The 14129-nt window shown below is 38.2% G+C and overlaps 1 protein-coding gene across 3 annotated transcripts in view; it reads right to left on the reverse strand.

Annotated features, from left to right (window-relative positions):
- The window catches only part of CARMIL1 (capping protein regulator and myosin 1 linker 1), a 325852-nt gene that overhangs the window by 146026 nt on the left and 165697 nt on the right, over positions 1 to 14129 (reverse strand). For all 3 annotated transcript variants that reach the window (XM_055322435.1, XM_055322434.1, XM_055322433.1), the window contains exon 12: positions 2590 to 2676. In XM_055322435.1, the coding sequence (XP_055178410.1) occupies positions 2590 to 2676 (87 nt within the window). The remainder of the gene's footprint in view (positions 1 to 2589; positions 2677 to 14129) is intronic.

Below are 14129 nucleotides of genomic sequence, written 5' to 3' on the forward strand. Positions count from 1 at the left end.
AAGTGTCCCCCTCCGTGCCCATCACCCATTCACCCCCACCCCCCGCCCTCCTCCCCTTCCACCACCCCTAGTTCATTTCCCAGAGTTAGAAGTCTTTATGTTCTGTCTCCCTTTCTGATATCTCCCACACATTTCTTCTCCCTTCCCTTATATTCCCCTTCACTATTATTCATATTCCCCAAATGAATGAGAACATACACTGTATCAAACTGATTTGCTGGAGTAGAGGGTAACATCACCAGACTAGACTTAGCTTTAAGATCTGTGGAAGGCTGATGTGGGGCTGGATCCCATGACCTGAGCCAAAACCAAGAGTCAGGTGCTTAATCAATGGAGCCACCAGGTACCCCAAGTGTCTAAGTGTCTGACTTAATTCCATATTATAAATGGCCTAAGTGAGAAACCAAGACCCTGTGAAGGCATGTTCATATTAAGTAAAAAAATCAGGACTCAACCCCAGGCAATCTGCTTGAGAGCTGACACTCAGGCCCTCTATATACAGCCCTTAAACATGACAGTGGTCTGGGTGCTGTGCCAGGGGCTGGAGAGATGCAGGTCAGGAGGCAAGGACAGCCCCCCTCTAGGATGGAAACACAGTATTTGTACAGAAATGTTAGATCTATAAGTAATAATGTGATCAATAATCTGCTCTAAAAGTAACATAGAGGAAAGAATGGTTGATTCTACTGAGGTCTTAGGAATAGGGAAGGTGTCTCAGAAGAGACAATTACAGATAAATGTTTTATAAAACAAACCGAAGCTCTCAAGAATATAAGGAGAGGTGTGCAATCATAGAAAACATAAATAGTGGTCTCTGCCAGAGGCCCTATTCCTGGTACAGAGTCCCCTAAACCCTTGTAATTTCCTAAGTCATAATGGCACTGGGGACAGCTCTTGTTCTACTGAGGTGACTCTGTGTGGGCTCCTGGATGGCGCTGATCAGCAGACAAACCAAGCCACAATTAGAAACTTGAAATTTTCAGCTCCCTCTGTACTCCTAGCCTCCAGGAAAAGGAGGAGGGCTGGAGACTGAGTTAATAATGGATGACGCCTAAGTGAGGAAGATTCCATAAAATCCCAATGGCACAGGGAGTTTCCAGGTGACAAACACATCCACACCAGGAAGGTGACACACTCCAGCTCTACAAAGACAGCTGCTCCTGGGCTCAAGACTCCCACACCTTGTCTTATCACATATCTTATCTCTTCACCTGCTTGTTCATTTACGTCCTTTATCATATCCTTTATTTTTTTTTTATTTTTTTTAAAGATTTTTTTAAATTTATTTATTCATAGAGACAGAGAGAGAGGCAGAGACACAGGCAGAGGGAGAAGCAGGCACCATGCAGAGGCCCGACGTGGGACTCGATCCTGGGTCTCCAGGATCACACCCTAGGCTGAAGGCAGCACTATACTGCTGGGCCACCAGGGCTGCCCTATCATATCCTTTAATAAACTAGCAAACAGAGGTGCCTGGGTGGCTCAGTCAGTTAAGCGTCTGCCTTCAACTCAGGTCATGATCTCAGGGTCCTGAAATCAAGCCCTGTGTCAGGCTCCCCATGCAGCGGGGGGGGGGGGTCTGCTTGTCACCCTCTCTTTTTGCCCTTCCCCCTGCCTGATACTCCCTCCCTCTCAAATAAATAAATAAAATCTTTAAAAATAAATAAATAAACTAGCAAGCATAAGTAAGTGTTTCCCTGAGTTCTGTGAGCCAATCTAGCAAATTAATCAAACCCAAGGCAAGGTCTCCGGAACCTCCAATAACCTGGGCTTATAACTGGCATCTAAAGGCAGTTTGGGAGCAGTCTTGTGGGACTCAGCCCTGAACCTGTGGGATCTGTCTCTGGGTAGACAGGATCAGAATTGAGTTAAATTGTGGGACACCTAGCTGGTATCGCAGAGAATTGTTTGGTGTGAGGAAAAACCTCCACACATCTGGTGATCAGAAGCAACAGAAGGGAAGTGTTTGGTGTGAGGAATCAAGGAGTCATACAGGAAAGAGAAACACGAAGGAAGGGCAGAAGGAGGTTTCATCTCACAGGATTAAAGACTTTCCAAGATACAAAACGCATACAAAGGCACAATGTGCATGGGGATATTTTAAGTATTACAGGGGTGCTGATATGAAAACATAATGATAGAATGGGCAGGATGTGCTGAACAATCAGATACACGAGAGGGGGGAGTCAGAAAAGACTCAGGGGAAGGAAAGGCAATTTCCAGAGCAGGATAGAGGCGTAGAGCTATAGTGTGGCTGGGCAGTTAGGCTTACCAGTCTTTTGTGTAGGAGACCATCGATCTGACAGTGTGTGTGATGGGGGCAGCAGGGGGGTGGGGGCAGGGGAAATATAGGTAAGCACTTCCTGACTCAAAGTCAAAAGTGAAATACTGTATTTCAAAATTATTCTCTGTTCTGAAATCATTTCACTTTAGAGAATCAGAATTCCAATTACATAGTTTCTTTATCTTATAACTATCATAGTATTGTAATGCATATGTAGATACATAACTGAGTAACAATTCTAACTATTTAAGGTAGCATGGTGTAACAGAAATATTCAGACATAAAGTAAATAACACATACTGTACCTTTAGGTGACAATGAGGTTTTAGATAAATTTAAATGCTTTAATCCCTTTGGGAGTTTGGCAAATTGAATACTTAAAGAGGACACACCTGAGAAAGGAAAAAAAAAAGATTCTTAGAATGTTCATGTTCTCAGAATTGCATTTGTTTTATATTGCCTGAAAATTAACTTAAATTTGATTATAATTTAAGTGAACATTTTTTTCTTTCTAATGTCAGACTTAATTCCCAATTACCATCACACCTCCCCTTTTTTTCTGTCCTTCCTAAAGGATAGGAGAAAAGAAAGATTGTTTAATTAAGCATAACAATATAAAAACTTAACTGTTAGAGATGTTTTTCTTTGGACTAAAGTGTTACCCTCTCCTCTATAGTCCTATTTCAAATGCAAATACTCCTAGGAAGAGTGATATAATAGCTTCTTTTTAACCTGTGTCTTAATGAGTTGATCACTCTTCTGGGTGAGCAGATGCATGCTACTTAATTATTATCAAGAAAACGGTATAATGTTAACTATTCAGATAACAGCTTCAATTTTAGCACATGGATCCTAATACTTAATTAGCTTATGGCTAACAACCTCAGACAAAGCATCAGAATGTATTTAAGCTCTTAAAAGTAGGTTTTGTAACTTGAAAAATCAGTATTAAAAATCGGATAGTCTAAATTCAATGACCAGGCTGGGAGACTGTGAACATCAGCTTACTTATTCAAGGACTGCAATGAATGTAGTCTGTTCACTGGGAGGAATAAGTAATACATGAATGTATGCTCTTCCTACAAATCTTTCAACCAATTTCCCGTTACATGTGAGTTATCACCTTCCCCGGGGCATGTTCCTGTGAAGGTTCCTAAAACAATATTAATCATTTGGTTTCCTAGACTAATTCTCAAGCTCTATGCACTGATACAGAACTACCATGGTTGCTGACCTATTATATAACCCCACATTCTCTGCACATTTTATCAAAGTTTATCAAGAAATAACTACTGTAGAAATACCCAGAAAGATCATGCAGCTTCACTAAGGCTCCAGATGGGTGTCTCCCCAAGGATAGTGGGTGCTCTGAGAGTCCCTATTTTACCTCATACCATTTCCCAAATAAGTTTGGAAATTGCTACATTAAATGATGTCAAACAGGTCTTTTTTAATGTGAATATTTCTAGAGATTTGAATACATTAATCCATATTGTTATTCTTATGAAAGAACGTATAACTAACAAGTTAGCAGGGACAGAGGGAAAAAGGAGTCATTTAAAAAATGTAATTAATCTAAAAGACAGAAAAGGAGAGGGAAAAAAAATCAAAGAAAAATGAGGAAAAAACAGCAGACATATAGTAGATTGCTATACAAATAAATCAATAATTACAATAAATGTATTAGGATACTCAAAACCAGTAAAAATGGGTTATCTAAACAAAATATCAGGTGTTTTCAAGAACACTTATAGATACACGTATTTAGAAGTAAATCTAAAAGAATGTAAAAAGATATATGCTGCAAACACTAACCAAAAGAAAATTAGTATATGTGCAATAATAGAAGACAAGTTCAGTAAGTGAGACATTTCATTAATGAAGAAGAAATAATTTTAAATTTGTATGGTCTTAATAACATAGTCTCAAAATGTACAAAATAAATCTAACGGTAACAAAAGGAAAACACATAGATTATCATATACATGCATATATGTTTGTACTACCTCGCAAAAGTGGGAGATTTTTAAACACATCTCTGTCAGTAGATGATAAAAGAGATAAAAAAAAGTTATAAAGACACAGATGATATCAAGAGCACAATAAAAAAAATCTGTTTGAAATATTTAAAACTGTACCTAATAATTGCAGAACATTTCTTCCAAGTACACATGGAGCCTTTATTTCCCAAAAGTGACAATATACTGAGCCAAAAAGTAAGTCTCAACAAATACATAGGATGTTCCTTAACTGCTGTGAAATCACACAAAGCATATTCTCTGATTGCTACTACTAAGTGCAATTAACACAGGAATTATTGCAAAAAGAGAATTAGAAAATCCCCAAATAATTAGAACTTAAGCAATATATTTCCAAATAACAAATGATCCGTCCAAAAAAATCACAATGGAAATCTTAAAAATATTTTGATTTAAATTTTAAAAAACTATGATATCAACATTTTAGGGATACAATTGGAGCCATGCTTAGAGTGACATCTATAGTCCTAAATACTTATGTGAATCCCAAAAAAGCTAGAAACTAATTATCTAAGTATCTATCTCAAGATATTTGAAAGAAAAACAGTAAATTAATCCCCACTCCATCCTCATAAATAGGAGGGGGAAAAGGATAATAAAGAAAAGGAAAGAAATCTATTAAACAGAAAGTAACAAAATAAGTAAATTTAACAAATCCTGTTCTTCAAAAAGCTAGAAACATTAATAGACCCCAGCAAGACTGTTAGAAAGAAAGAAGGAAAGAAAGAAAAAAGAAAGAAAGAAAGGATCAAATGATCAAAAAGAAAAATGGAAAAAAATACCAGTAGAAATCCTACAGACACTGTAAATATAACTAAAGGGTATTGAATTTTTTTCTTTAGGTCAAAAATGTATCATTTAAGAAGAAATGGACAAATTCCTTCTGAAAAATACAATTTACCAAATGTACATAAGAAGAAATAGATAATCTCAATAGTCATCTATCTATTTAAGAAAATAAACCTATTATTAAAACCTCTCCACAGGGAAAAGCAAAAGTTGCCAAATATAAAAGAGTATATACTATATAATGCTATTACTTACAAAGTTCAAGGATTCAAGGATAAATAAAGCAAACCTATCATAACAGATGTCAGGAGAGTAGTTATATTTTCTGAGGGGTAGAGGGCAAGGGTGAAAATCACTAGAGCAAAACCCTGGGAAGTTGAGAAGCTCTGGTAGTGTTCTTTGTCTTGAGCTTGGTAGGTAGTGATTCACGCAGAGGGTTTACTTTGTACAACTTCATTAAGATGTGAGCTTGGGATTTGTGAACTTTTCTGAAGGTGTATTATACTTTGATGAAAATGAAAAATTTTACTTCAAAAAACTTAGGCATGGGAGATAACAGAGGAGTAAACGGAGATGGCCATGGGTATGGTGATGCCTTTTTAGATATAACACCAAAGGCATAATCCATGAAAAACATAACTGATAAACTGGACTTCATTAAAATTAAAAAGTTCTGGAGTGCCTGGGTGGCTCAGTCACTTAAGTGTCTGCCTTCCACTCGGTCACCATCCCAGGGACCTGGGAGGAGTCCCACACATCCTGCTCCCTGCTCTGTAGGGAGCCTGCTTCTCCCTCTACCCCTCCCCTCTGCTTGGATCTCTCTCTCTCTCTCTCTCTCTCTCTCTCTCTCTCTAATAAAAAATAAAATCTATTAAAAAAAAAAAACAACCCTAAAAAGCTCTGTTCTGGAAAAGGCAATGTTAAGAGAAAAAGAAAGCAAGCCACAGACTGGAAGGAAATGTTTGCAAGGACTGATACTCAAAATATACAAAAAACTCTTAATCCAACAATAATAAACAAGCCAAGTGAAAAGGAGCTAAAGATCTTAACAGAACCCTCACCAAAGAAAATACAAGGATGGCAAATAAGCATATGAAAAGACGCTCCACACCTTATGTCCTCAAGCAAATGTCAATTAAAATAAAATGATACCACTACCCACCTCTGAGAAAGGCCAAAATCTAGAATAGGGGCAACATCAAATGCTGGCCAGGATGGGCAGCAACAGGAGCTCTCATTCTTGGCTGGTGGGAATGCAAAATGGCACAGCCACTTTGGAAGACAGTTTGGTCATTTCTTATAAAACTTAACATACATTAACCTGTGATCCAGCAATCACACTCCTTGGTATTATCCAAAGGAGTTGAAAACTACATGAAATTCTGGAAAAGTCAAATAAATAAATAAAAATTAGGTATGGAATCAGGAAGGATACCAGATTCTCACTTATAAATTTTGATATGAGTTATCACTGCCTACATGACCAATTCTTTTACATAGTTTTTTACCTAGCAAAACATATGCTGTGACAATGTTTAAAAAAAAAATCCCCAAGCCTATATCCCATGTCTTCAAATTATGCTGAACATACATTAAATCAAAGTTAAAACCTACCACTCAACTTCAAATCTGTTGTGCTCAGGGTGATCTGAGTTGTTCTGCTTTGTTGGAAAAATGACAATTTTTAAAATTTCACTACTTTCTTTTGTGTCGGACATACCACACAACACCATAAATGCCTAGAACCAGATGCAAGGCGGGAATTGAACAATTATTTTACACCACTGGTGACACTACCCAGTATTCATTCCTTAATCATCAGCTATCTTTAAAAAAGGTAGGAAGACAAAAAGGAGTAAACAGTCCAGCACTATTTTTCTCTAGAAATCGATCACATGGTAAATAATGAAAAGTAATAAAAAGTGAAGCTCCTGAATTAGACTAAAGGTGAATAAAGTCATGTTTGGTAATTTATTTAAAAGAAAAAAATGCAGGAAAAAGGTAAACAGGATAAAAAGTAAAGTAGACTAAAGACCTAAGTACAAGACAGTCTGTTTCAAGTATTTTTTATCAAATTTCCGACTACATTATTAGCTTCTTTCTTAACAAAATATTTTGTTTTAATTTCCTAGGCATCTGCAAGTCATAAATATATTACATTTCTTCTTTAAAGAAACACCCGTGCTAAGTGCTAACACAATAAAAGGCATAAATGCAGGGCACTACTGTCCATTTTTTTTAAATAAAAGCACCAAATTGATTCTTTTTATTGCACTATAAGTTGATAAGGATTATTCTATTGGTTTCAGGTGTACATTACAGTGATCCAAGACTTGCTGATCTTTGAGAAAAGGTAACAGATTATTACACAAAGGATCCTCTTGCTTTCTGGCAGACTTCAGAAACACGGGCTTGGCAACACGAATAATAAATTCAGTGTGGCTGTCAGCCAAAAAAATCTCAAGAAAAAAAAAATTAACCTGCCTGGTACTTTCTGAAGCCACTTACTCAACGGTGCCATAGAACAAACTCATCATTGAGAAAACATTACCCCACAAACAAGGAAAGAAGAGACTTTTAAACTTTTGGCCAAAAATATTTAATTCTGCTCCCAAAATAAAGCAACACATAGCTTTCAGAGCTGTGAATTAAAACAGAATTTATCACTGGAAGTTTTCATTTGGAGACTTTACTAACTGAATTACCCTCCTTATGATTTTTTTTTAATTATGTGTCAAATCTAGATGGAAAAATGGTTTCATTTTTGTTTCTCCTTTCAAAACAAAACTACTATGGCTTCCTCAACTTCCAAATATTTATGCTTAATAAAAAAATTAATTATAAAATGTTTAGTATTATCATGTGCCACCTGATGTTATTAACTTACAAAGATAGGAAATTAAATTTGACATTGCATATTTAACCTATTAATCATGCATGAATTTAAAAGCCTATGATAATACCACATAAAATTCTAACACTTGGATATTCTAGAATCAGTATGATTCACGTGCTAGGCAAAAAGGTTTATGGAAGTCTTTGTTAGCTTAAAGCATCAATATTAATAGTTTAACAAAATTCTGCACGTGGAGTTCTAGCAACAGAATATGGGTAGGCAAGAGGCGTCATTTTTTGTCTGTTAGAAAGCATATACATTTGAACACTGGATGTCAGAACATAGGTGACAGTTAAAACCTTCAGATTTCTATTAATTCCACTGGCTTCCCTGAAAAGTTCAGAAACACTATGAAACATGAATAAACAAAATCCAATGAGGCGTTTCCATTTCAAAATTAAGGATGAGGAGGGACGCCTGGGGTGGCTCAGGAGTTGAGCGCCTGCCTTCGGCCCAGGGCGTGATCCTGGAGTCCTGGGATCGAGTCCCACATCGGGCTCCCTACATGGAGCCTGCTTCTCCCTGTGCCTGTGTCTCTGCCTCTCTCTCTCTCTCTGTGTGTCTCTCATGAATAAATAAATAAAATCTTAAAAAATAATAATAAATAAGGCTGAGGAAAAAAAAGATTCAAGAGCTAGGAATATAGGAATAAAAAGACCAGTGGAATTATGGAGTCTGGGCACCGAACTTTCGAATGCTGTTAAGATCCAAAGGTAGGCAGTTTTTAAAATATTGTTTTACCTTGTATCACCTTAAAAGTATCAATTAAATATGGCTAAAGTCATGCATCTGAAGAAAAGTACTTTCTGTTTTATAGCTATCACGTACAACCCTGGTATCTTAAAATATTAAGGTGATTAAGAAAATTGACTGATATACTATGGAATAAGCCAATGTTTTTCAAAAAGCACACATAAAATTCTTTCCTCCTACTTCCCAAGGAAATCTAGACAGCCAAAGCAGAAAATCACAACCATGGTATGAGAGCCTGACAGACCAACTAGCAGTCTGATATTCAGGAAGTCCTAGACAGGAGCCTCAACAACTGGTATCAGGTAGAACTCTGCAAGCTGTGTCCAAATCATGTAAACACAGTTTCCTCATTCATAAAAAGGAAAGAATAACATTTGCATGATTTTACTCCACAAGCCTATTTTATAAATCAAAGGAAGCAGTGAAAGCAAACATCGAGTGCATAGCATGTGACAGGCTATTATTATCTGCTTTTTTTTTTATTATCTGCTTCTGTATATTATCTCATTTAATCCTGAGACCACCTTTACATGGTAGGTACTATTATCATTTTAGAGACAAACTAGAGTACATGTAGCTCAACGAGCCCTGAGTAATATATAGAATTGTTGAAGCACTATACTATACACCTGAAACTAATATAACACTGTATGTTAACTATACAAGAATTAAAATTTAAAAAATAATAATAAAGATGAGGAAACAAACATAGAAGTTAGGTAACTTGTCCAAGGAAATTTAGCTTGAAAGTGGCAAAGCCCAGAACCGAACTAGTGCATTTTTAAAAAAGATTTTATGTATTTATTTGACAGAGAGAGAGAGAGAGAGCACGCGCACAAGCAGGAGGAGTGGGTGAGGGAGAGAGAAGCAAACCCCCTGCTGAGCAGGGAGCCCATGTAGGGCTCAATCTCAGGACCCAGGACACCTGAGCTGAAGGCAGACAATCGACTGAGTCACCTACACACTCCAGAACTCATGCATTTTGACTCCAGAATTTACAGGTGTACACACGATTAGATATGAAAGATAAAAAGCACCAAAAACAGTTCAGTGGCAGTTAGTTCTAGAATCTGTTTCTCTTGTCTTATTCAGATCAAACCACCAGATGGTCAGAAAGAAAAAAAAATCTGGGTACTTCAGGTCAACATTTCCAAAAGAAAAACATTCTGCGACAGGATTCAAAATCATCTTTAAACAAAATAATCCAATTTAGAAGAAAGTGAGGGGAGGAAATGGACAGACATTCCTGACAAGGCTAATAAGACCATAAAAATGAGGGGGTTGGGGAAGGACAACCAGTTAGTACAGAACATGGAGTTTGTAATGATTACGGAAGTCAAGCATGTGGAATGAGCAGAGAGATCTGTAGTCTCCAAACGACTCAACTATTATCCAAAAAGTCATGTTAGATGCAAAGGATTAGTTCTAAGGAAGTGACTGAGAACACCATGGTATTCAGACACGACGTCAGCCTAGGGATCTACCACAGAAAGTTGATGAAGTTGAGCTGGAGCAGACATTCATAAGCCTTTTCTACCATGACCCAAATAAGGAAACAGATTTGACATCACAGTGAAGGAACCTCATACAAAAATAAATGCATACACATATACTATAAAAGTAAAACCAAAATTTTCCCAAACAAATGCACTGTGATGTTTTCTATTCTTTCATTTTTTTAAACTTTTTATTTTATTTTATTTTATTTTATTTTATTTTATTTATTATTCATTCATTCATTCATTCATTCATTCATTCATTCATGAGAAGCACAGAGAGAGAGAAAGAGGCAGAGGGAGAAGCAGGATCCACGCAGGTAGCCCAACATGGGACTCGATCCTGGGTCTCCAGGATCACGCCCCGGGCTGAAGGCACTAAACCGCTAAGCCACCAGGGCTGCCATCTATTCTTTTTTTTAAATATTTTATTTTTTCACTTAGAGAGAGAGCATAAGCAGGGAGGAGGGGTAGAGGGAGAGGAAGAAGCAGACTCCCCACTGAGTAGGGAGCCTGACCCAGAACTTGATCCCAGGACCCTGAGATCATGATCTGAGCTGATGGCAGACTCTTAACCAACCAAGCCACCCAGATGCCCCCAATATTTTCTATTCTGTTCTATTTCTTCTTTTTTTTTAAAGTAGGCTCCATGATCTGTGTGAAGCCTAACCCAGAGTTCGAACTCACTACTATTGAGATCAAGACCTAAGCTGAGACCATGGCTAGACGCTTATGGACTGAGCCACCCAGGCACTGTATTCTTCTTTTTTAAATGCTTGTCATGAGCTATTAAACTGATTTCATGACCTGCTAATGGGTCTTGACCTACAATCTGAAAACACATCAGGAGAAAAGGCAGAGAGCAAGCTGGGGTGCAGTCCTGGCCCTGTACCCAGAATAAGAAGAGCTCGTGCACGTGTGTGGTCTGTTTGCTGCCTTGTGTGTCTCTTCCGAGAGAGAGAGAGAGAGAGAGAGAGAGAGACAGAGACAGTGAGAGAGAGAGAGAGAGAGAGAGAGAGAGAGAGAGAGAGAGAGAAGAGCCCTAGCACATGAAGCCCAGCTCTTACACACTACACTCCTGCTTACTAATTCATACTTCACCCTCCTTCACCACAAGCCCCTTGACAACAGAAGGCTGTCTGTCCTTTGTATATAAGTGTGACAAGGAAACTGAACACTAACTAACAGGAATTTGCTTCATCAACATTCATATCACAAAGCAAGAAGTCAAATTTGCTCTCTGGGTTTCCAAATAAGTCCCTGAGTGGATGGTTCAGGTACAAAATCAAATTCCGTATGGTGTTGAAATTCCTCAGAATCCTGGGCTGCTTTTAAACTGTCTTGTGTTTTTCCTTGAGTTTCTTTTGGTCTCTTTTATATACTATATGATTCAGTTATAAATTCTTTCCCCATGCTTTCTATTGTTTTCAAACATAAAATCCTGTCACTGAACAGCTCAGAAACAAAAATCATGAAATATTTTGCCTAGATTGAAATTCTTATAAATATTTTACACTTCGTGGGATTTCTTGTGGAATTTCCATCCACGAGTAGAAAAATGACCAATCATATTCAGACATTCAGCCTGAATTTTTTAAAAAAAAATCTATACAGAATTTGTGTTCAGGAGGCACAGCTCCAAGAGGGAAGGTAGAAAATATGGGTGTTGGCAGTTGTCCAAGAACACTGGCAAATATATCAGTGAATGAATCTAGAAGGGGCTTAAACAAGGAAAGTCTCAGCTTGAGAACACATTTTCATGAGTGTCAAAAATTAAGTGTATGTGAGCAGACACCATACCAGAGAGTCAATATGTACAACAATGTTGAGGAAAACATGCTTGGAACAATCTGGGATTTTAGCTCCTATGAATGGACTATTTATGAAAAGATCAAATCAGGTCCTCAAGGTAAGAATGTAGAGAACAAAAGCCTGGAAACATCATCTTTGAGCCCATGTTCTTATATAAAAGAAATTGCTATAAACTTTGCCATGATTTTCAATGCAAGTAAAAAGCTACAGAAGAGAATTAAGATGAAGTCAAACTCAATTTAAAGGTAATATTCACTGAGTATGTCCAAGGTCTGAGGAGGTTGGGGAGGCTGGGGGAGAAAGAGCAGGAGGGATGATAAGGAAGCAGGTGGAGAAGAAATGTCTGCATCTAATTAGAATGCACCAGAATGAAGCAAGCACCACCACAGAAGGTTAAACCAAAGACAAGGGTCTGACAAAGATTGCGTCTGAGGGGACAAGCCACCTAGTCCAGCTACACCTCACACGTGAGGTTCATTATGGGAAACAAAGGGCCTCGTGTGCATTCTTCCTTCAAATCCCCCCAAACTCAAACTGTATGTGGTTTTTCAGGCCTGGCTTCTTTCACTTGCCATGAGGTTTCTGAGGTTCCACCATGTTATAGCATGGATCAGCCCCTCATCTGGGTCCACAGTTTAGCTGGGTGCCATGGTCTGGACACACTATACTGTGTGTGCCCACTCACCAGTCACAGACTGCAGAGGACTTCCAATGCTTGGCTACTAGGAAGAAGACACCTATAAACATTAGTTCCCAAGTCTATGTGCAAACGTAGGCTCCTTTTCTCTTCAGTGATATCCAGGAGTTCCACTGAACTGCTGGATCATGTGCAAATCTGTGTTTAGCTTTATTATTTTTTAAAGATTTATTGATTTAAGAGAAAAAGAGAGGGTTGGGGGGAAGGGCAGATGGAAAGGGAGAGAGAGTCTGAAGTAGACTCCACACAGAGCATGGAGCCTGATGCGGGACTTGACCCCATGACCCCAAGATCATGACCTGAGCCAAAACCAAGAGTTAGTTGCTTCGTCAACTACACCACTCAGGTGCCCCAATTTGTGTTTAGCTTTTTAAGAAACTATCTGACCAGTCTGCAAAGTGGCTGCACCATTTTACATGCCCATCAGGAAAGCATGCATTCCCATATCCCATGTCTTCCCCAACACTTTCTTTGATCACAGCCATACTGCTGGTTGCAAAGTGGTACTCACTGTGGTTTGAATTTGTGAGTTTTTTTTTTAAGTATATATGTATGTATGTATGTATGTATGTATGTATTTAAGAGAACACAAGCAGGGGGAGTGGCAGGCAGAGGAGAGGGAGAAGCAGACTCCCAGCCAAGCAGGGATCCCAGGACTCCGAGATCCTGACCTGAGTTGAAGCAGAGGCTTCACCGACTGAGCCACCCAGGCACCCCGAATCTTCGTTTCTGCAATGACTAAGCAGTGTCCCTTCCTGGCCTACTGTGCTCCAGATTTATATCCTTAAGCACCTGCCTCCATCAACTCTCCCTTCACTGACTCTGTCCAGTCAGTGGATAAATATGTTTGGGTCCCTCCTACCTTAGAAACCAAACCAAAAACAGCCATCGTGTCTATAAAAGGTGATTTACACATAGATCTACATCTACATTTCCATGTATCATATTCATCACTTTCTAGCATTGGACTAATACAGACAACATCTAGTTTTTTCTAAAGAAATCCCAATGAAACTCCTGTTTCAGAGACAGGCATCCATTATTTTCAGCTGTGGTTTATTCCATGAGGATGATTTTCATGCAATCTAGTGTCCTAATTCAGTCTCAAACTTCCTTTAGATTCACCACTTTAAATGCTAGGAAATTACTCTTTATTTTTGGATTGAAAGCCACATGGGTGGGTATCCTTCGCAGTGAAGAACAGTGTCTATATCAGGAACACAAAGCAGAATTGAGTATCTGTATCTTCAGTTCAGTTTAATAATTAATCCTCAAATATATAATATTCAAGACGAGAGGCTTTTATTCAACAATGCTGGAGAACATTTGCAACAGATAATGAAAACAAAATACTCCCTCTAGA

This window comes from Nyctereutes procyonoides, unplaced genomic scaffold, assembly GCF_905146905.1.
Source record: "Nyctereutes procyonoides isolate TBG_1078 unplaced genomic scaffold, NYPRO_anot_genome, whole genome shotgun sequence".
Taxonomy (NCBI): domain Eukaryota; kingdom Metazoa; phylum Chordata; class Mammalia; order Carnivora; family Canidae; genus Nyctereutes; species Nyctereutes procyonoides.